Here is a 25,048-nt window from a genome sequence, read left to right as displayed (position 1 = left end):
CGACTGTGAACTGGCAATGGGTACTATCTCAATCTTGACAACTTTACATTGACTTTACAGAAAAAAAATTCATTTAATAAACTAGATGGTACATAAATGACGCAGACAATTTTTTTCTTCACCTGTAAAGTCATTGTAAAGTTGTCAAAATTGAGATAGTACCGGTTGTCAGTTCACAGTCGATGTTGCACTACTATTACAATAATGTGTAACTCAAAATTTGTGAAATTCCAGATTATATCATTGTTGAAGCGGAAATTTGATTCCCAACACGTCAATAAACCTATCGTTAGAATGTAAGAAACAATCGAAAGATATCTATTTAACCTTAAGTGAGCTTTTTCTGGTCAAAACAATCCTTACTCAAAAATATGAAATGATTTTTTCCTTTTTATTTAATTTAAAAATATCTGACAAGGAAATTGTACTAACTTAAACCCATAAATTTTAATCATATTTCGCTGGAAGTGAGTTATTCGTTTTTCATCGATTTCAAAAAAATACACTTTTTGAGTTAATACACTATTGTATCAACTGTGCGATTTACAAAGGTGAGCTTATCTCTAGAAGAGATCTCTTCTAAAATGAAGTATGCGGGACTAATTATTCTACAATAAAACCAAAATTTAAATGTGAATAATAAAAAATAGGTGATGATATATACATATGACAGACATACGCACCTACATGAATTTTATATACATAAATACATACGTAAGCAGAATATACATTATAATTTAAACAAATTACTAGTTTATATATTTGTTACCAATTTAGCTATCTAACGCGTTCGACAGGAAGTGCTCTTTTGTCTTTGAAAGATGCCACCGGTGGACTGTCACGAATGCCAGCAGGCAGTTTATTCTACATACGAGGTGCAATTTCAATATTTCATGTATATTATCGCGTTCTCCAGCCGAAACAATTACTGTCAAATAAATCTAAGGTCGACGAACTAAAAGTCAAAAAAGTGCTTCATTTTTTAATATACAGGCTGTGTATTTGAAAGTGAGACATATTCATACATGTCATAGTAAATCATGTTACAACTTAACATAGACTAAAATAGAATTTGGATATGGGATGGAACAAAAAATAAATCAACAAATGTGTTTTGAAGTGTAAATAGGAATAAACCGCGCCCCCACCCCCGCTCACCGTTGCGTCGGAGCAATAATAGTGATGTGCATAGATTTCGATAACTAATGTTGTTCACTCGTAGTAGTCGATAAAAAGTATTTTTTTGTAAAGTTTCAGTTCATTAGTTTATTATCTCTTTGGTTTCAGGCATCAGGAATATAACGCACTCTATAAGTACGTCCCACTTTCAAATATGCAGCCTGTATAATCACATATTTTTTTAATTATATATAATGTTAGAAGACTTAAAGAGAATGATAAATTTGAAACGGACGCCACGAGAATTTAAGTTACAAATTAATGAAATAACAAAATGATTTGACTTCATGTGCTTTAGGAGGTTAATTTAAATAAGCGATGTGACCGATGTGCTTTAGACCGCCGACTCTAGAAATAATCCTCTACCAAGTTAAAAGAAGCATGATGCAAATGAAGCTTCATACAAAAACGAATATTTAAATAATAAAAATTGCCACTGAAATTAGATAGTGTGTCACGTATCCGAGAATGACCGTAGTGTCCATGTGATATTTGAAATATTATAAATGTGTACAAATGTTTATTTACAAAGGGTTTCTTGCTCATTCTTCTCAGGGGAATCTGCCTTATGAATGAATTTAATCAAAGTAACAACTGAAAGTAGTTAAATAAAAAGGATCCAATGCACATCCAGTCACTTTCGAGATAAGGCAGTTTGCAGTTTAAAAGTATTTGTCACTCATGTCATGTAACTCCAGAGATATTTATTTGTTTGGTACATATAACTCATATTTTGATTTATTTGCGAATTGGATCCTTTTTGTTTAACTATGTCCAATTTCAAATGTAATTTGCTTACCTAGGAAATAAAGATTATTTGAGAAAATGTTGGAAAAACAAATATGTGCGATTTTGCGATCCGAAAAAATAGTGTCATTTACATTTTGTGACCATTAAACAAAACTTTGTAATCATACATCTGGAATTATGCCACAGTTGTCAATATTTATGGCTGTGATTACTATGACAATTCTTCAGTTAATAATAATACAAAATAATTCTGCGATGTAAAATTTTAAAGCTTTAACATACTTCTCTTCTTATATTCTAAATGAAATTTTGTGGCTGCTCCATCTAAACAGAAATAATGCATGCAAAAAATATGCCACAATTAGTTTTAAAAGTTGATATTTTGTGGTTGAGCAGTCCCGAATTGATATTCCTCTTCCGTTTGTTCCGGTTGGGCGTTTCCATCTTCCTGGTCGCAGAAATAGTTGTCCAAAATTGATAATGCCTTTTTGTATATCTGAAACGAATAAAAAACCGACCTGAAAAGTCATTCATCCCCTAGTTTGCCACCCTTAGAAGTGGAATACCTTCTTCAAATTTGAATGGGACCACATCTGAGGTACCATCTTTCCAACAAAAAAAGATTTATCAAAATCGTTTCACAAATGTGGTGCCGGAGTTATCGCGTAACATACATACGAAAAAAATCCTCCTTTTTGGAAGTCGGCTAAAAATAAGTTTTACGCGTGATAAATTTATAAAAAGTATTTTTTAGTGCTGGAAGCGAATGGAAAAAATATGGATTGAAAAGAGATATAATGAGGAAGTTTTGGAAAGGGTTGGGGAGGAGAGAAGTCTTTTGAACGCAATAGAGATGATAAGGTGGAAAACGTTTAGACATTTGTTGCATAACGACGAATTTGTGAGAATGATAATCGAGGGGAGGATAGAAGGGAAAAGAAAGAAAGGAAGACCAAGAATGGCGTATAGTGAACAAATAAAAAAGAATATCAAAGTGAACAGCTATAGAGAGGTCAAAGAACTGGTTATGAACCGTGAGAAGTGGAGGAGGCCACACCGACAAGAGCTCTTAAATAAGATGATGATTTTTTAAAATGGGGAAATCCGTATTACAGTATGGGGAAATCCGAAACCATAGAAGATACCAAGAAACTGTCCTAGGAACCATTAAGGCTTTTCTTGTGAAAACACTTTTTGGCATAGTAAATTTTTTGGTCAACAGTGAGTTGTCCATAAAAATGATTTAGTGCTGTTCAACTCAGTTTCATGTAAGGATCATTTCATCGTACGGAACGAAAAAAAATCAAGACACCAGAAGTTGGTCAAATTTATTCAAATGTTTCTCATAAAAAAATGAATAAAATTGACTATTTCTTTTTCAATGCCGATAGACTTAGTTTTATGTAAAGAAAAAGAAGTGTTAAATGCTGGTGGCGAATTGTCCGTGCCATCGTCGTCGTCACCATTATTATAAAACGAAAAAAACAATCTACCTGTTCATTCTCATGCGTCTGTAAAGCTTCAATTCGATCTAATGCGCCAATCTCTTCCAGTTTGATGCAGAGAGGTTCCACTTGGCCAAACTTTGCTGCCGCCTGGACAAAATGAATAACAATCATAACATACACATCATAGCACAGCACTGGGGAAACCCTGTATCGCGGGTGCCATGAACACACACAAAAACAAACACAAACTACACTCACTAGAGAAGAATGTAGGCCATAAAAATATTTTTCTCGACTGGGGAATCGAACCCGCGACCTCTGCGTAGTAGTCCAGTATTCATAACCAGTAATATATAACCTTTCGCCGACTGAGGCAGTTATAGTCTGTCTTTTTTTAAGACGGAGTAAAATGACAGTTCATTGCGTCATGATGTTGCCCGCTTGCGAGCAGCTAGTGATTGCAGTCAATAAATATTCTATCGACTATCGATAGAATATTGGTCACGCTTATGGAATAAACAGACGAATTTGTTTCATTTGAATCATCCTCGACCCATTATTCATCCAATTACTGAGCACAAGTTCATTTGAATTGTCAAGTTTTGTAAGTTCATATATACAATACACTGTATTTAGAACTATGTTTATGAAATATACAAAGAGGAGGTAAAGTTTCTTTTAATTCAATATAGATAATCAAATCCCGCTATTCTTGTTAAAATGTATATGTATAAAAATTGATTTCGATACTAGTAGGCCGACTGTCAAAATAAGAACAAAGAAAACAATAGCGCAATTAGTCATCATTAGAACGTCGTAATATTCACAATTCAGACATTTTTGGCAACACTTTATCTTCTTTCACAATCTATCGATAAAACTATCGACAACAACTACATATCTACCTATTTAAAATGTTTTGGTAGCAACCCTACTACCAAATATCATTTTACTCAGTCTTCGAAAAAGACATACTATAGTTTTTTGGATTGCACTGTTTTGTATCGGGGATTTGATTACACTGCTGCTAAAACCACTTGACCTGCACTTAGCTTGACGTTGAACTCCCATCTGCCAAACGAATACCTATGAATAATTTTGTTTTATAAATATTTAAAATTCAACATTAGCTAAGTCTTTACTAACAAATGATGAATGTATCCGAAATGAATGGTTCATTAAAGCTCTTTAGTAGAGCTCCTTGTGAAAGAGTTCGTCCAGGGAAACAGCTTGCCACCTTACCTATTTCTGCGCCAAGCAATAATCTGCCGTCCACTAACTAAAACGCAGTGTCAAACGGTCAAATATCTGTTTTAAATATCAATAGATAGAGCACAAAATTCTCTTTTAAAAACAGTTAAAATTAGTTAACGTGTTCGACTTATCGGAACTTTATAACGATGCATAGCTGACATATCATTAAACAATTTCAATAAACTAAAACTGGGTTATTGGTTACTGGGTATTTTACTGCGTTCCGGTATAGAAGGGTAAGTGTGCTGGTGAAATTACAAGCACATGGGACTTGTCAACTTATGTCTCAGGGCGCAGTGGCAGTGCCCCTAAGAATCTTTGCGATTTAAAGCTTTAAGTGGCACTGCAACTGATATAATAATTTAACGTTATGATGTTATATTGTAATGTAATAATTTAATATTATTAAATAGTGTGATTTATGAATTTAGCCCTTTTTTGCTGTGCCCTTGCAGGGCGTCACATGTATACCATCAAATAATGTTCCATCTTAAAAATATGTATTGTAAATATGTTAATTATTTTGTTTTTCTTTGCGTTTGTGATGCCAAAATAAACATATTCTATTCTATTTGAGAAAGAAATTTATACCTAAGTTTGTTATAATTATTAATACAAAGATCGAACACTCAGAAAGATCGAAACGATCAAAGGATTTTTTTCTGAGTGTTTGATCTTTGTATTAATAATTATAACAAAGTAATGGAATAACATTCACATAAAAATAATTGAATATCAATTCAATAAAAATATAAATACAAGGAATAGCGACATCTCGTCTCATCTCTCGCATAAATAAATAAAATAAATAAATCTCTAGCCGGGGCTGGTAGTTGTAAAGGTATCTAACTGGGTGACGAAATACTTTCATAGATGGCGCTACGGCTAAAAAGTCGTTGAAAAAACCAAATAGAAAGACACGACAACAAACACATAGAAGAATTTGTGAGATGCGCTGGTTCATTCCGTGGCTTAGTTGGCAAAGTGTTCGATCTTTGAATTAATAACTATAACAAACCAGTGGAGTGGAGTGGTAATTTCACATAACAATAATTGAATATCAATTCAATAAAAGAAGTTTATAAGAATTTCATTTAAAAAAAATCAGTACTTAAAAACGAACTGTGAAAACGCGTATGCGAGATTTTCACTCTAACGATAAGGTGAATCACCAGAGGAGAAGCAGGAAACTGGTTGAAATCCAATAAACCGGATTCATAACCGTTAGGATGGCTGGTCGCCTGTCGCATCTGGCACTGACTCAAGAATTGCTACTGTTTATAATTGCATTTGCAAATAGTAACAAATAGGTAGCAATTCTTGAATATACACTCAGTGCCAGATGCGACAGGCGACCAGCCATCCTGACGGTCACGCCGGATTCGCCCCCTAATTTGCCACCTTTAGCGTGCAGTTACACGAGGCGAATCTGAATTCTATTTACTAGGTAAGACAAACTCGCCCGCATGTCCGGGACGCTCATTTAAGTTAAAACGTATTTTGCCATGAATATCATGGTAGTAGAACATCGTAATATTTAATGAACTAAAAAATTATAGAGTAGAATTTGAATTCAGTATTCCAAGTTTTTCTTTTTAAGAGCATTATGTCAGAATTCTTACCTGCAGCAAGTTAGTCAATCCATCTAGCACAACAATAATAGCTCTTTGGTCTGGTGAACTTAGCAGCATGCAGTAAGGCTCGAGGAAACCGGCTTGTAGCAACGCGTCCAACTGTTCTGGAGTGCCACCGAGGCAGAGGTTTGTGATGGCCCATGCTGCTTCTTTTTGGCATCTGAAACAAGAGTTATTTTTTATAATTTATAATATCAAGTGACGGGACGAAGAAGTCGTGCGCCTGACGGTAAGCGACACGCCTGTCCATAACAGTTGCAGTGCCACTCAGAGCTTTAAATCGCAATATGATGTTCATCATCATCATCATATCAGCCGGAAGACGTCCACTGCTGAACATAGGTCATGCCCAAAGATTTCCAGACCAGCCGATCGGACGCGACGTGCATACATCGGTTAGCCGCCGCCCTTATTAGGTCATCCATCTAATAGGGGGCCGTCCCACTGAACGCCTTCCTGTTCGTGGAGACCCAACGGCCGTCAGTTCTACGAGCTATGTGCTCTGCCCGCTGCCACTTCAACTTGCTAATCCTTCGAGCTACGTCGGTGACTTTCGTTCTTCTTCGGATCTCCTAATTTCTGATGTGACTTCGAGCTCTTTTATGAGGCCTATAGTAAGTGACCACGTCTCAGAGCCGCATGTCATCGCTGGCAACACGCACTGCTTGAAGACTTTTGTCTTCAAGGACTGCAGTATTGCGGACGAGAAGACGTCCGGAGCTCCCCGAAAGCTGCTCAACCCAGTCGGATTCGACGAGCAACGTATCTGATGTTGTCTAATATTTTATTTATTATTTACTTACTTAATGTCCTCTGTAGACAGCACATGGAGCAAATGCTCTAAAACGCCAGCGTCTAAAGCTTGTTGTATTTGCTCTGTGGTTCCGGCGAGGACGTTGCTGACGGCCCAAGCTGCTTCTTTCATGAGAGACGATTTGCCGCAGCGAAGGAGAGTGCAGAGGGCGGGCAGGCAGTCCGCTTGCAGACAGCGGTCCGTCTGCAATTTTATAATTGTCATGTCACTGGTTAAAAATAATCAAATCATGATGATACTACCATGATATTTAAATAAATTTTGTTCATGAAAAACAAAAGAGTGTTGTGCTATAATTATTAATACAAAGATCGAATACTCAGAAAAAGTTCCTTCGATCCGGCCGGATTCGAACCGATGTCTTCTAGAATACCGTGCCAGACGCTATACCAACTAAGCCACGGAACGAACCAGCGGACCTCACGAATTTTTCTATGTGCTTGCGTCGTGTCTTTGTATTTGCTTTTTTAGCCGTAGCGATGAGAAATCTATGATATTTCGTCACTCAGACAGATACCTTTACAGCTACGAGTCCCGGCCAGAGATGTCGCTGTTCATTGTATTTAAATTTTTACTGAATTGATATTCAATTTTTTTTTTTGTGAAATTACTCCACTAGTTTGTTATAATTATTAGTATAAAAATCGAAGACTCAGAAAAAATTCCTTCGATCCGGCCGGATTCGAACCGACGTCTTCTAGCACACCGTGTCAGATCTATACCTGAATTAGATTATCTCTGTGCGAGCAAGCCCGTACCGGGACAATATAATTCAGGTCCTAACCCCAGATCAGACCTAGGAAGCAGTTGTGGGGCGTTGATGCTGTCCATAGGGTTCTACAGCATTAATTATGTATATGTCAAAGCCAGTTATCACTTCAAATGTAATATATTAGATAAACGATTTACTAGGCTACCTATGAATCATTTTATCTAGGCTCGATCATTCTGTGCACCCGGGGCGGCTCACCCGAGGCGCTAGCCTTTCGAAGAACCGGAAGTCAAGAACAGAGGTCTGTGACAACCCTGTACACTGGCTGCTCTGCAGGTTGATTTAGAACCTTACGATAACTCTGTTGGCGACCCATTCGGTTAGATATCGTACGATTTCTTTTCATTTTTATTCACAATAATCGATTCGAACGTCGAACTGTCGTGTCCGAAACCGAACCGAAATGACGTCACACACGTACCTACGATTACTCGAGCTTCTCGACCGGCAAAGGCTACAAACGTTATTCAGAGCACAGTTATCGAATGAAAGTTACCGAACGTCCTACTGTGAACGTCCTATTATTTTATTAATTTATTTTAATGCGAGACTAATGCATTCCTATATTTTAGGCCTTTGAACTCTTAAAAATGTATATAAAATCAGTACAGAGTACTTAAAAAAACCGACCTCAAAAGTACGTTTTATTGAAATATCCTTAAATTCGCCACTATACAGGACTTGACACTGGAGAAAATAAAAATCGGTTCTCATTACTCAAAGTATATTGAGAGAAAAACATCTTGAACTGGAGAAATAGCAAAATCAACCATTAAAATAATTGCTCCTTGAGTAAAATTTAGGCGCTATTTATAAAAATGAATTTTCATGCGTGAACAGCCACCCTTAGAGGTGGATGATTTTCTTCAAAATGAAATGGGACCACTATGGAATTCCCCCCTTTTCAACAAAAAAAAGAATCATGAAAATCGGTTCACAAATACCGGAGTTATCGCGTAACATACATACAAAAAACAAAAAAGATACAGTCGAATTGAGAACCTCCTCCTTTTTTGAAGTCGATTAATGATTTCATTTTCCTTATAATATATATTCGCCGACTCCATAGACGTTGTTGGATAAGGATATCGTATCCGAATCGTTTTAACTCGAATGTTCTGAACAGCTCGGAAAGCGCCCTTCGACTCGAGAACGATATACAATCCAATGATTCGGTTAAGACATAGAAGAGTTCGGAATCGGGGTTCTGGGGTCAAAATCTGAACTTATAAGGTTACCTTAGGGTTAGGGAGGGTCATTATAAAGAAAAGTAACGCAGGAAAGGTATGGCTGTAGTCGTGATGATGATCAGTACCTGGTGGTCGGAGCCCGTGAGCATGTTGCCGATGGCCCGCAGCGCCGGCGTGCGCACGGCCGGCGCCGGGTGGCGCAGCAGGCGCACGAGGCGCGGCAGCAGCGCCGGCGTCGTCTGGACGCCTTCGATGCGTTCGTTGGGGCCGTCCGTCAGGTACGACAGCGCCCAGCACGCGTCCGCTGCCGACAGGCAGGCTCGAGTTACGATTGGCCGCGGAGGAAAAACGATGGAAGCCTTTCCACTACAGGTGTGCGACGTAGCGAGGCGGTGCGCGAGGAAAAAATCCACCAATAGGATTACTTCATTCTTGTAGCCTCGCTTAGCGCGGCTCCGGTGGAAAAGGGAGGGTTTGCAAGGAATGTGTGCTAGAGCCACCGCTCACCCCACCACATCGTACATTAAAAAAACTTCTTATAGTTGATGCATGTCTAGCATGGTTAATTTAAAAGATAAATTTTAAGTCTAAGCAACAGCATTGTGTAAACGTGAATTTGTTCGTTATTGTAAGCTTATTTATCTAGTACATCCCCGGACACATAATTCGACCCACCTTGCATTTTTATCCTTAAAGGCTAGAATAAAAAATATAGTTAGCATCAAAGAAAAAGGTTTCTCCAGTTTTTTTAATTCAAATTTTCAATAACGACTTAAGGAAATGACGTTTAGTATATCAGTTTCAAAGTTGCATTGGTCAATCAAGCATTGTTTAATATTGGAAACTTGGCTCGAATTACGTCTCCGGGGGTATATTTCTCTTTGTAAGTGAATGTTTGTATTCTGTTTTGAGAGATTCTTTCTTTTCTGTCTTTAAACCATAAACAAATAGGGTGATGGCGCTAGTGATCGATAAGCACCAGTGTTTGACCTTTTGTTTTAAAAAAATACCCATAACTCACCAAGTACATCCTGATCTTCCGTCTCCAGCAAATCAGCGATGTATGGCAGAGCGGCCGAAACGAGCTCGAACTTCACCATCGGACTCTTGTTTCTGTGTTAAATTACTTCAAGTAGAATTGTAGAATGTTTCATTGTTATTGGAGCATATAAGAGCTTTTTCTATGCAACTTGAAAGCCGGTTAATAAATAACATGTTGTAATTTATTAACCAGTTTTCAAGTTACACTGTAAAATGAATAAAATTGATTTTTTTTTAATGCTTGGTATCAGTTTCTTATAAGAACGAGTTTTATTGTATTAGAAGAAAAGAATCGGGACAGCAGAGGTTGGTCTAATTTAATAAAATGTTCATTTTGTATGAAAACACTTTTTATTTAAATTTGACAAACTTCTACTGCCCTGAATTTTTTAGTCCAATACAATGAAATGATCCTTCCATGAAACTGTGTCCATCAGCAATAAAAAAATTTGATCCGTTATATTCACTTCTTATGGCCGACTCGCACTTGACCAAAATTGACAATACCATTATATTTTTATTCAGTTCTAAGATAGTTTTATTACTTTATTTATAGTAGTTTTGTTATCTGTAAAGTTATTGTTACCTCTTAAAGCAGGTCAACTAAAGCCTCTATAGGAATGTCATGTTAAATGTATGGGAGCAGTCAATGTTAAAATTTTGGATGTTTCTAGATTTATTTAAAAAAAGTTATTGATGTTGATTCCTCACTAGGTAGCATACTTTCTATATCAGTTTAAATTTTTTTGATATCTCTTATATTTATGGAATACCCGCCTGGGCACACTTAACACCCTGTATACATAGCCTGGCCATAAACACAGACATTTTTTGTTAAAAAATGAATTACTGACACCCGCAGTGTTCCATAATGTTTTTAATTCTATTTACAGGTCTCTATCGGTACCGGGGCAATATGTCGCGTCTGACAGTATGGGTCGATCACACTGCACTGGGTTGGTTATTAATGTAGAAATTAATTTTAAAAAATTTATATCAACGACTGGATGACAATTAACCTGCAAAAGTTGCTGTAAGTCCACACAGCAGTCCTTAACTGAGACGCCACAGTTGTGGTATTCAGCAGAGGCAACAGCGCCGGCAGCGCACCAGCTGCTAATACGTAGTCACGTGGAGTGGGGCCGTCTCCGGCGATATTGCCCAGAGCCCAGGCGGATTGTTCTCCGACGACACCTCCTCGGCTTAAGAGGTTTACTAGTTTTGGAATTGCGCCATTCTGCAGAAGTAAAAGACGACGTTATCTCGTTGATATACCACACATTGGCACTAAACGCTTTATCTGTTTATATAATACTCTATCTGTTTCCCGAAAAGTACAATTTTAATATTTTATTTTTAAAATATCAAGTGACGGGACGAACGAGTCGTGCACCTGATGGTAAGCTACACGCCTGTCCATAACAGTTGCAGCGCCACTCAGAGCGTTAAATCGCAAAACTCTGAGGGGCACTGCCACTGCGCCGTCACCCTGAGACCACCAGCTTCTTTACCCTTCGAAACCGGAATGCAGTAATGCTAACATTACTTCTTGGCAGCAGAAATAGATAAGGTGGCAGTAGTTCCCTGGACGAATTCTTTGACAACGAGCTCTACTGCTGCTTAAATTAAAAAAGAAATTGTGTATGTAGTCTGGTTCGCGCCACATTTTTAGATTGTCAAGTATTTTGGGGACAGCGGGACAGGAGGCTCAAAAGCGGGGCGTATGGTCACGTTAGTTACCCCTCATCAGTGTGTCCGCCGGTTTTCGCTTATTCGTGGATATAAAGTTTTTTACGACCAGCTCAAGCCGATTCAGAATTTAGTAAGTGTGATAGCTCCCTAAGACAGCGTACTTACTTCAACGACAGCCATGGTGTGTTCGTGAGTGCCAGATGCAATGTTGGTGATTGCCCATGCTGCTTCAAATTGAAGATCAGGGCTGAAATACATGTTTTACTCTATTTATTTATTTATGACAACCAACAAGACATGAATTAAATACATCGAGTATAGATACAGAGACGAAATAAGGGCCATCCATCCCTGGCAAGTCATCAGGCAAATGGGCCTTATATCACTTTCAAATATCAACTATCGTTTGCGCTGAAATCACAAATCAGAAAACTGAAATAGTACAGCGCCAACAACTGACCAGTGTGTACGTCTCCGTATATTCCAAAAATATTCTGTATTTATTGTAATAAAGATAATATCTCTAACAATGGGGGCTGTTCCATTCGGTGGTGTGAGAAAAACAGCCAAACATCTAATTACAAAACAAACGGAATCACATTTCATCGGTAATTAAATACATAATTTCTCAATTTTCGTCCATTATTGCAAAGCTCAACTCAAACTAGTCGATTTGAAGTGAAACAATTGACGTGTGTAATCAATTGTTTCACGTCGAATTCAGGCTGGCCAATCAGGGCGCAGTTGTCACAGTAATGATTTGGCAGATAACTTCAAAGTTTTCAAACTATGAGTATATGCGATATTATTATTACCAGTCGTCTCTTTCAAGAGCCTCAACCAATGGCTTGATGACGCCAGCCTCCACCATAAGCGTGATTGGTGGGTTCTGTTCACGAGACAGCATGCGACGAGCAGCGCGGGCAGATGATGTCTTCGTTGCCAGGTCGTCGGAGTTGAGACCTGAAAGAATTATTATTATTATTATTATTATTAATCGTAATTGAGGCGATTATATTAGTTAAACTAAAGAATAATAAGGACATTCCCTTGTACAAATCCCGGCACTTCTGGGAATTTATTAAAAATTTAAGCACATTGGCAACAAATTATTTTTCCTATTAACTATTTGCTAGAAATTCTTGTTCCAATTTTTTTTTATTATACCATGTGACGGGACGCACCAGTCGTGCGCCTGATGGTAAGCTATACGCCTGCCCATTATAGTTCCAGTGCCACTCAGAGCTTTAAACCGCAAAGATTTGAGGGGCACTGCTACTGCGCACGTCATGCTGAGACATAAGACATTGTCCCATGTCCCATGTGCCTGTAATTTCACCAGCACCCATACTTTTCAACACCGGACACGGAAATAGGTAAAGTGGCAGTACTTCCCTGAGCGAATTCTTTCACAAGGAGCTCTAATGCTACAATTATATATTAATAAAATTGTAGTTGTTTCTACAGGTACTTACACGTATTTAAATACTTTAGCCATTTAAATAATTATAACGTTTTACATAAAAGAAAACCGACCTCCAAAGTTCGGGGAATTACATCGATTTGCCAAGATTTATTGCAATCGGTTACCGGAAAGTGCATCCCCTAGTTTGCCACCCTTAGAGGTCGAATATTTTCTTCAAATTTAAATGGGATCAATACTGACGTCATCTTTTCAACGACAAAAATAATTATCAAAATTTTGCCATTTAAAAAATGACTATATTTCGTAATGTTTAGAAAATAGACAGTAAAAAAAAGAAATTTCATACGCCTCGATGACAAATGGGTATGTCCCTATTAAGAAAACGTTCACAATTTAAGAGCGTTTGTGCACTACGTCCGATTCGTAACAGGGGGTCTACTCTCGATCTCCGTCCGACATCCGTCCGAAACAATTACTGTCAAATAAGTAATATTCGATAAAATTAAACGACAAGTGTCAAGTATGAAGCAACATTTGCATCACGCGTCTTTTCATTTGGTCAAGAATTGCTTATTTGGCAGTAATTGTTTAGGACGGATGTCGGATGGAGATCGACAGTAGACCCCCAGTTCCGAATTCGTGGAATGACAGGGATCATTTTATCTCTGGGTGTATAAGTAATATTCTCATTTTCGAATCGGACTTAATGCACAAGTGACTTCCAAAGTGGGTCTGAGTTTTCTATATTTGTATGGTCTCGGATTCCGAACGAATACGATTAGGATGCAGCGCTCAAACGCTCTAACTCGCTTTAACAATAAATAAATAAATTTTGGGGTACTGAACACATTTGAAAAACTCTTCAATGCCATACCGATAATTTGACCTAGTGTCATATGATATGCTCTGGACAAAATTGAAGAAAGCTTGAAGGGCATATCATCTGAAGCAGTTGGTATTTTCTCACATTGGTATAGTAATCAAAAGAGTGTGGTAAAATGGGCAAATGCTCAATCTGATGAGTATGTTTTGAGCTGTGGCGTTATTTAAGGGGATTAACCTCACCTAGACTTTTTAATTTGTTTGTTAATAACCTGATTGGGGAGCTGAGCAGCATGCATGTCGGATGCCGTATTGACAACACAAGCGTTAATAACATTAGCTATGCGGACGATATGGTGTTGCTCAGCCCTTCAATTAGAGGTATAAGACGACTTATGTCATTGTGAGACCTATGCTATGTAACGCGGTTTAAAGTACAACGAGAAAAAGAATGAGTTCTTGCTGTTTAAGGGTAAAATTAAAGAACCCGCCTATGTACCACCAATACTTTTAAATGGGGTACCTTTGAGACGTGTTGCACAGTTTAGGTACTTGGGTCATATTGTGACAGAGGACCTAAAGGATGAGGGAGACATAGAGAGAGAGCGCAGGGCGTTGTCGGTTCGAGGCAATATGTTGGCTCATAGATTCACAAGGTGTACGGCTGGAGTGAAGCTCACACTCTTTAGAGCATACTGCCAGAGCTTCTACACATGTGCTCTATGGTCCAACTTTACGCTGAGATCATACGGCGCCTTGCGAGTTCAGTATAATAATACCTTCAGGGCCGAACTGCCTCTGTGGCCGAACGGTTACCATGCCGGACTGCCACGCAGAGGTCCCAGGTTCGATTCCCGGGCCGGGAGAAATATTTGTATGACGTACAGTTATTTCTCTCGTGAGTTTGGGTGTAATTTGTGGTTGTCTATGTGTGTGTCCATGGCACCCGCGACACAGGGTTTCTCTAGTGCTAGTAGTTGAGTGTGTTTGCATTATAAGGGTGGTGCTATGTATATATAAAAAATTACATGTCTACATACCTACAAAGTGATATTTACATAATCTCGTTCTTTGTCATCAATTTGTCAAACTTTACTTGAAATACACTTCTCATTTATAATACTTATATCAATTTTAGGTAAGCAACACACCTTGCTCCTTTCGTGCTACATAAATTTTTTTTTCAATTGACGCATTTGTACGCACACCACTGCTCTACTGGCTGGCTGGCTGATGCTTTTATGGTGTTATTATAATACTAAATTTTATTCTACAAAACCTGTGATTGGCTGTACTATTTTAAGGTTTACTTTGTATATTTATGATATTGTAAACGCTGTTGCTTTTCAGTAAAAATCACATAAAGTACGTAGAAGTTCATTGCGTTCAGTGGCCGCGCGCGCCACTCGTAGCCGCTTCGGCATTGTGAAAGGGAAGGCCAAACGCCGCGTCCGCGCCTGTGTTCTGAATGAGCCCATACTTTCGGACGGACGTCGGACGAAAAAAGAAAATAGACCCCCTGATCTACTCGAAACAAGAACTAATAATCATTTTTATCAAAATATAAAAATTTATCGGTATTTTAGTGCTGAGTTCCTAGTAAATAAATATAATTTCTCGACAATTATTATCGGTAGTATGCACATGAAAAAATATAAGAATTAAAATTGTATAATTAAGTGTAATCTACTGGAAACTTCAAAATCATATTACAACAATATTTTTAAAAGGGTTCAAAAGTCTCATTTCCATAGTGCGCCATTCGCTTCAGTCTAAGTACCTTCCACGAGCTGAGGAACCACTTCAGCAATCTCTTCAGAGTTCTGAAATCCCTGTTCGAGTAAACACTTGGTGAAACACCATATGAAGTCTTCATACACCTTGCGTTCGTACGCTGTAGTTGTCACCATGATTTTTATAATGTTAATTTCTGTGGTTCAAAATTGATAATTTATTTTTGGTGGAGATATTTTTTTTTACTTGTAATTTGATGTTAAACAAATATATAATAATATATATAAATCTATAGAAATGGATAATTTTAAATTTATTTATATCTAAAACACTTTTTACAATGAATTTTGAAATTATTTTGATTGGTTTATGAGATTTCACTTAAGACGATGGAAAGAGATTTTATTCCGTATCCAATTGAAAAAGATTTTTATTTAATGTACAAAATGTCTGATTAGTTCTTTTTAAACAACTGAAATGGAAGAAAGAAACATGCTGGTCTGCCACGCAGAGGCCTTAATTCCCGGCCGGATAAATAATGTTTGGCCTACATTTATTTCTCTCGTGTGTTTCGATGTAACTTGTGGTTGTTTGTGTGTATGTGCGAGAGCGTGCGTGCGTGCGTGCGTGCGTGTGTATGTGTGTTCGCCATTTTTTTATAGTGCGATGCTTGTGCTAAGGAATTTTTAAAAATCGTCTATTTTATTTTTTCTTTTCTTTTATACAAAAATGAGAGCCTCCATCTCAACTGATGGAAAGTGACGATGCGATGTGTCGTAGCATTTAGAAGGTCACTGGAATGCGTATTGAAGGAAATGTTGAGTAGGCATAAGATTTTTTACATTATTACTTTACTTCTATTTGCGCCATGAACGAATAAACGCACTAACTAAAATTGTTCCTGTTTCACTACACGTCGCTAACCAGATGACATCCTAACTACCTCACTGCACAACAAACCTAGTATGAGAACGATGTAGCATGCACACTTAAATAATGTATGGTACTCGATTACTCCGATATTTGTGCGATTTCGTTGATTCTTTTTTATAGGAAAGGGGGTTCCTCCAGTAGTGGTCCTATTCAAAATTTGACGAAAATTTCCCTCTTCTAAAGGGATATGTTATCGCCTTTCTCATACACGCATGCCTCTCACACATCTTTTCTTACAAAATCTTCTTTGTGTCAAACCTTCCCCGTGACCTTCGCGCACGTCTACCAAATAAATTAGATAGATAGAAAAAAATATATATAAAGAAATAAAAAATTATAAAGGAAATAAAAGAAGGAAAAGGCTAACGAAAAAGGATTATTATATTAATATATTTAAAGTTATCCCACCTGTCGCCACGCCTAAGATTCAATCATAATGTATCTTTCTTCGCGTACACTTCTAACTCCGTTCTACTTCATAGGACTACTATAATTGTCCTAATAGGTCCTTGACCTCATATCGATCCTCTGGATCTGAACTAGTGGGATCCTCTGATCCCTACGATGGGCCTCCACACACACCCCTACAACCTTTCCTCTGCCACCGCTTCATGCTCCTTTATACCTTTAGTACAAGTGGCGGATCTCATTCTAATTCGGTTACTGATTCGTCATACTCTATCTTCAGGGTGTCTAGTCAACAAATACTGTATCTAAGTTAGTAATAAACATTGTGCATACTTACCAACTGTAGTGCCGACCAACCAGTGCACTCCCAGCTCACGCCTGATATCTCACCTTTATTTGAGATACCTGGACTGCCGTATTAGTTCCCTTATCTTAGGTATCATAACAGACTAGATTTATTAATGCTTGATATTACAAAAATAATAATAAAACGCGACACCACTTGCGAACCTCATTTGAGAAGAGCGGCGCCGGTAGACAGCGAGAACCCCTTTCGGAAATAAGGCGTGTCGCTTACTTCTCTACCGCTTCGTTACAGTCACGCTTCGTCTCCAGGGTTTGCATACCCCGGAACTCTCATCATGTTTTAATTATTAATACAAAGATCGAACATTCAGAAAACAATCCTTCGATCCGGTTGGATTCGAACCGACGTCTTCTAGCATACCGTGCCAGATGCTATACCAACTAAACCACGGAACGAAACAGCGGAGCTCACGATTTTTTCTATGTGCTCGTTGTCTTTGTATTTGGTTTTTCAACGACTTTTAGTCGTAGCGCCATCTATAAGAAATCTATGAAAGTTTTATCACCCAGTCAGATACCTTTGCAGCTACCAGCCCTGGCAAGAGATGTCGCTATTCACTGTATTTTAATTTTTTATTAAATTGATATTCAATTATTTTTGTGAAATTACTCCACTAGTTTGTTATAATTATTAATACAAAGATCGAACACTCAGAAAAAAATCCTTCGATCTCATCATGTTTGTTTTTCCGCACGCTTCTGTGCTACCAGGATGATTCCGGTTTATTGAATGTGACCCAGTTTTTGTTACCTGATTTGAGTACAACTTGGCACATACATTTATTTATGGAAAACCAGCAGCTGTTGCTGCAGCAGCAACGTTTAATAAAAACAGGAAAAGAAAAATAAAGCCAATTTTAGGTTTCTACCTCGGCCATTCTCACATTCGGTGTTCTCAGACCAATTATCGTAGCTTCCTCAGTCTAATTACCGTAGCCATTGTTTTTTCTCGCTTAATATACCCAATAACATTGAACAACTTTAAGCTTAACCACACCCCGGACCCTCCATACAACAGTCAAAAAATTATTTACCTACTACTACTTACTACATACAGCAAGGCGCTATCTGCACACGCGCAAATGTGTGCGTGAAGTGGCAGGGTTACCCATCATTTGTTCGTACTATTTATTACGTTTCGTAGTCACAGCAGCAATCTGTTATCTGTAATTCTATTATAGAATCCTAATAATAACACATATTCATTACGTATTTATATCGATATAATATTATATTTTTCATTAATTCACTAACTGGAATAATATTGAAGATTTATTTTAAAAATATATTAAAAGCACTTAATGTGTTATATTTTGGACAGGCACCCTTAAAGAAGATAACCAAAGTATTTGAAATTGAGTGTCCAAGTGTATCATTAAGTACCTAGTTAATAATTAGGTATAATCACTACGTAATATTTTATCGGCAATACAAATTGAAAATTCGAGAACCCTTCTCTAGCTCACGAAGTTAAGGCGTCTTATTATATTGATATAATAAATCTGTATTATATATTAATCTGCACTAAAGAAAACAATAACTGAAACAGTCTCAGACATAAGTCTTTTACTTACTTCGTTTCATCTTTCAAAAAACGAAAAAAGCCCTCTTTTTATCCCGTTTAGATGATTGTAAACAGCCATACACAGAACAATTCACGACCTTTATAAATACTAATGTGAAATGATGTTATATATTAACGTACAAATTTCGTAATGAGAAAATGAAAACTATATTCAAATATCAAAGCCGTCTTAGAGCGAAAACGGCTCGCCGACAGCCTTATTCTCGTTCTGTCAATTTGACCGTCAATGTGCGGGGCGTGGTGCGGTATCTAAAGCTAGGGAGGGGCGGAGAGTGTCCGTTCTCATTACTTATTTGTTCTCTGGCTTAACTATCTATTGATAGTTAAGCCAGAGAACAAACAATAAAAAAAAATATGTATACATATATGGCATTAGAATAGACAAAGCAGTTTTCCAGTTATTAAGAAACGAATATTTTATTGAAACGGTAATTAGATCTAATTACACACGGTAATTAAAGAATGTGAGAATGGCCGACATATAGTTTCAGACAAATCAAACACGAGCATTAAACAAACGAACAATAAACAGTATTTCTTAAGAATGTGCACTTCCCTTCCCAAGAGCAGGTCTTCAACCACTGGTAGTGCTATGATATGTGTAGACATGTCAATATCAAAATCAGTTATTGACACGTCGATCGTCGTCTATCGTTAGTATTTTAGTAGAAGCAGTAGAGCTCCTTGTAAAAGTGTTCATCCAGGGAAGTACTGCCACCTTACCTATTTCTGCCGCCAAGCAGTAATGTGAGCATTACTGCTTTCCACTTTTGAACGGTAAAGGTGCCAGTGAAATTACAGACACATGGGACTTGTCAAGTTATGTCTCAGGGTGACAGGCGCAGCGACAGTGCCCCTTAGATCTTTGCGATTAAAATGTTTATGTAACACTGCAACTGTTATGAATAGGCGTGTTGCTAACCACCAGGCGCACGACTTGCTCCTCCCGTCAGTTGATTTAAAAAAAAAAGAAAACCAGCATGACGGCTTGCCTGTTACGCAGTTATATCTCCATAAAGATAATGAATAAGTGGACGTAACTTAATTATAGGAAAATGTTTTAATAGATAAGGTACATCAACAGTAGTACATACACTCTTATATAACAGTGTAACTTTACATTAGGATTGTACTTATATGTCTACCTATTACAGACGTACACAGCATTTAATGTAATAAAATAATAATAAGCAACAAAAAGAACAACAAAGAACCTATAAAATTACTGGGGAAACGACTAGAGAATGTTATTTTTGAAAACATTACGGGAAGAATCAAAAATGTCTATTATATCTATTCGAACATTAATTTGGTTGTAAGTAAAGGATAATCTAGGTAGTGGACTGTGCAGAGCTAAGTTAGTCCGGCATCGTGGTACATTAAATATTTTGCTTATTTTATGTCGGGGGTATTTATAAGGTATGTAAATATTTATTTGGTTCAGAATATTGCAATATTTTATTGTATTATTTAGTATACCATGTATAAATATGAGGTCAGATAATATTCGGCGGTCTCTAAGCGTATTCATTTTAAAGTACTGTAATCTCTGAACATATGTATATCTATGTGATATACCCGACGAGAAAAAAGCTTGTAAGATTGAAACTATTTAAGTATTAATTTAAATTTTAAATTTGCCTATTTATCTATTATTTTTAGTAGTAATCTAGGTTTAAGATATTTTTATATTTTTTTAATAATGAATTGTATTTTCTAATAACGAAGTATACTGTAACATTTGAATTGAATTGTATCAGTGATAAAGGCTAATATTATAATAATAATAATGAATCACCAACCTGTGTAATATATATTGTCAAACATACCTTGAACAATCTCAGCCGGTGACAAAGTTTTGTCTTCAGTGACGGCTTCACCTGCCTCTGGGGACAGAGCTCTGCGCTTGAGGAGCTGTTCATCTCTCGCCTGCTTACGGAGTGCGACGCTGAGTTCCGCACGTTTGCGACGAAGATCCTAGAAAAACAAACATAAATTATAATTTGGAGGTCAGTCTGCATCTACTGACAAGTCCCATACAGTCCTAGGCACTTTACCTATGGTCCCTCCAGTGAGTGTCTTACTCAGAACAATTCATATAACATCAAGTGACGGGACGAACAAGTCGTGCGATGGTAAGCTACAGGCCTATACATTTGCTTTAAATTGCAAAGATCCGAGGGGCACTGCTACTGCCCTCGTCACCTAGAGACGTAAGTTGACAAGTCCCATGTGCCTGTAATTTCACCAGCACTCTTACCCTTCAAAACCGGAATACAGTAATGCTGACATTACTGCTTGGCAGTAGAAATAGATAAGGTGACAGTACTTCCCTGGACTTACTCTTTCACAAGAAGCTCTACTGCTACTACATCCACTTGCCATCTGGTGAGATGGAAATTAAAGGCGCACTTTTTTAGAAAAATACTTAGGTCATCCTCTTTTAACAGTATGTAGTCATGGTTAGCACGTATTATACTTTTTTATTTAAATATAGTAACACCACAGGGTATGTTTTTATATAATGATCTAATATGAAAAATATAATGAAATTGCTCATTTAATTTTTATATACAAGAGGTAGCTTTTGTGTCATTAATAGTTGTGTGCGCATAGTTTTAAACTGTGCTTTATTTTATAGATGTAACTTAACATTGTAACATGGGTTTTGTCTACCTGCATAAATTAATAAATTACAAAGTACAATGATATAATACACAAAGTATGACACTTATATGTAATAGCCATTAACAAAAACAAGATTTAAAAAACATCCCACTGTATATAAAGATTATATATTGGGTTATTATATTTATTGGGTTGGGTATATTATACATAGGGTTTCCACAGTTTTTTAGGGTTTTCACTGCAACTAGAACCCTGACCATATAGGTGAAAATTCAGTCTAACAGTCAAACTCTAGACGTGAAGAGAGTGGTCCATAATTGGAACATGCTACCGGAAGATGTTGTTTCTGCTGTTTCTGGTAATGCCTTCAGAAACAAGTTCGACAACTGGCAATGAAAGAGTGAATTAGTGCTAAAAAAGTGAACTAAATCAAACAATATAAATTTCAACACGGTGTGATGTAGACATACCAGTGAAAGCTGCCCATCTATAATCAAATAAATTAATAAATAAAATTTTGCCACGTGCAATCGGTCTCAAATGATTAAGGTCTCATTTAAGACTGATGGGTTTTGTTTTATTCTTAATAAGCCTGTAACACTTGGGTGACGATGTCAATCGCTGTGGATTATTCTATCTACTCTATCATGTCGCCTCTTAGTGAGAAACAAGACCTTAGATATGAGTACGGAGTTTTAGCCCTCTTCGCCAACAGGGAAACCTAACATTTTACTCCCCAACCTGCCAAATATCCCCTAATTGAAATTGGCTTCTGCTTCTTCACTAAGCACACAAAGTCATCAAGTTACCTTTACAAGTATATAACCTTTTGAGTAAAGATGGTTAGGGGCTGTGATTTTCAACAATTTTACTAGTAATATAATTTAGTAGCAGTTGAGCTTGTGAATGAGCTCGTCCAGTGCATTCTGGTTTTGAAGAGTATTATTATTATTGTTGGCTTCATTCGGGGCATTTGTAGACCCTCATCACTGCGTCCATCAGTTGATCTATTGTGACCACCACTAATTACAATTCGAAGCCAAGGCCGACAGCATTGATGAACTGTAGGACTTTTCTGGCTCTGACAGTCCTCTGGTTGTGGCATGTGCCTTCCCTGTATGGCGCTTTGTACGCCCATCAGGGGATAACATTGGGTGAGAAGATGAGCAGGAGTTTCGTCCGCCTTGTGGCAGAATCTACACTCTCTAGTCTCTCTCTGCCCAATATTTGACATGTGTTTGTTCAAGAGTTGCTGGTGAAATTAGCGGCAGTGCCCTGTGTCTTTGCCAGGGTGGCACTGCAACTGTTATGGACAGGTGTGTCAGTTACATGAATGTCACAATAGTTTGAAATGCATGATAGAAGGAAAGAGAGGCAGAGGAAGACCAAGAACAAAGTTATTGAGATCAGTTAAGGAGTGTCATATCAGGAAATGAAAGTTGAGCACTGAACAGAGATTGTCAGCAGTTACTCTACTGACAAGAGTCTGCTCTTATATGAGAAAGAGAACTGACAAGTTACGGTCTCATGTTTGACACCACCACTTGGTAAGGTAACCCAGTAGTCAGCACTGTGAGTACTCAATGAGGAAGTACCAGGCTCGATTTCCAGTTGAATGAATTTAGGAAGCAATTTTTCTCTATCTGGGTATTTTGAGTAATGTTCCTGGAGTTAATGTCGCTCTCGCGCAAGTCGCGCCTTATCGTGCTAGCCCTACAGGTGAGATCAAAGTAACTTGATCCTTCTTCTTTTTATAGTATTATACACTATTAAAATATTAAAAAAAGAAAGTAAGTAGCATCTAAAACATTCAAGTTATTAATATTTTCGTTAGGGGGTATATGAAACAAAATCTCATATATATTCTTAGTTAATCCAGTCTATTTACTACATGGACAATTACCTAACCACGTAAAACTCATAAAAAATACGAAATTAACAAAGCAAAGCCGTGAAAAACAAAATCCTATTGGAATTTATAAAAAAAATTGTATTTCGAACAAAGGAATAGAATTATCAAACTTACGGTCGTTCCTTGTCCCGCATTTTTGTACAATGTTATTCTCGACGTGTGTGTTTTGTCTGCCATTGTTAAAATAAATAAAACAATAAATAAAACACACTAAATAATCGCTAAAGATTATTTCAAGTTCGGGAAACAGATGATAAAAATTTTGAAAACCAACCGACGGAAATTTATAGTTAGTGTTGCCAGTTTTAGGTTTCATGATCTGTCGGAAGCATTTTGTGGAAAATCGATACCTATAATCGTTTTTAGAATGAAAATGAGAATGTAAGAGTTGAGTTCACTAACTAAATAAATTCTAAATTCTGAAGGTTTTGGACCAAACTTAATTTTTTTTTATTGAAAGAAACTTCTGATGCAGGCTATATATTTCAGAAATTTAGAGGCGCGATTTTTAGTTGCTGGTTACTTCAACTTCAACTTTTGTATCTATGGCTCCGTCGTTTTGCGCGACGATTTCGCCAACGTCAGGGTTGAAAAACATGTAGAGCGGTGCTTACAACCCCTATACAAAATTACTGTCAAAATAGCAATGAGTAATAAAAGTTGATATTTTTTATGTTGGCAGTAAAATTATCGAATTTGCATAAAATTTAATCGATGTTTTGTGTTTTCACAACACAATTTTAATTTAAGATTCTGAGTTTGCGGGTGGCCAAATCAAAAGTAAGTTTTCAAATATATTTTTTTCAATAACTCATTGTTTGTAGTTTAGCGATTATAGTTTATAGTGATACATTTTGTTTTCAAATTATTAAAAACTATATCAAATTATCAACATCCCCTTCATCGTTGAAAACAAAACTAACAGCGTCCTCACTAAAACGCAAATAAAAGTTTGCATTTGCGTTTGACATTGAAGGCCAGCTGATAGATGACAAATAAGACACATAGCTGTCATTGTGGTGTGATAAAGATCTATTAAAAGATATAATTATGTCTCATTAATCGGTTTCTAAGGAATGATTACAGTTTTACCATTATTTTATCATGTAATTAAAAACTTTGAATGTAAAATTTTGTTACAATGTACTGAAAAGTAAAAGTAGTGTTCACTTATTGATAGGATAATACTTAGTAATTCAATGCTCATTAAATTTTACGATGTTGTAACAAACATTAATGTTAGATGTTTATCTCAATTGGATAATCATAATTTTTCTACTTAGTCATTAATTTGTTTGATTTATCGCCAACGATTTACACGTTGTAAAAATGGTTTGTGGAGGTAATTATTATAACTATATATATATATATATATATGTAGATATATATTATAACTATTTATATATAATATAATTATTATTTTCACTACAAGATTTCTTAAATAATACAGAGTAAGGTGA

At 36.9% G+C, this 25,048-nt stretch overlaps 1 protein-coding gene across 2 annotated transcripts; it reads right to left on the bottom strand.

Annotated features, from left to right (window-relative positions):
* Positions 1-1,972: 1,972 nt before the first annotated feature.
* On the bottom strand, positions 1,973-23,834 carry LOC113232221 (importin subunit alpha-5-like). Of its 2 annotated transcripts, XM_026466875.1 has the most exons (11): positions 23,703-23,834; positions 20,878-21,025; positions 12,590-12,737; positions 11,940-12,021; positions 11,102-11,319; positions 10,063-10,154; positions 9,167-9,345; positions 7,069-7,262; positions 6,254-6,425; positions 3,423-3,524; positions 1,973-2,425 (listed from the first exon to the last, which is right to left on the bottom strand). In XM_026466875.1, exons 1-11 carry the CDS (start codon positions 23,763-23,765, stop codon positions 2,297-2,299), a joined length of 1,527 nt encoding a protein of 508 aa, XP_026322660.1. In that variant the 5' UTR covers positions 23,766-23,834; the 3' UTR covers positions 1,973-2,296. The 2 variants fall into 2 exon arrangements, with proteins under 2 accessions (XP_026322660.1, XP_026322661.1); XM_026466876.1 differs by lacking the exons at positions 20,878-21,025; positions 23,703-23,834 and adding an exon at positions 15,803-15,956.
* Positions 23,835-25,048: the final 1,214 nt, after the last annotated feature.

This window comes from Hyposmocoma kahamanoa, unplaced genomic scaffold, assembly GCF_003589595.1.
Source record: "Hyposmocoma kahamanoa isolate Upper Pololo Valley unplaced genomic scaffold, ASM358959v1 67, whole genome shotgun sequence".
NCBI lineage: Eukaryota > Metazoa > Arthropoda > Insecta > Lepidoptera > Cosmopterigidae > Hyposmocoma > Hyposmocoma kahamanoa.
This window is presented reverse-complemented; position numbering and strand designations above follow the sequence as displayed.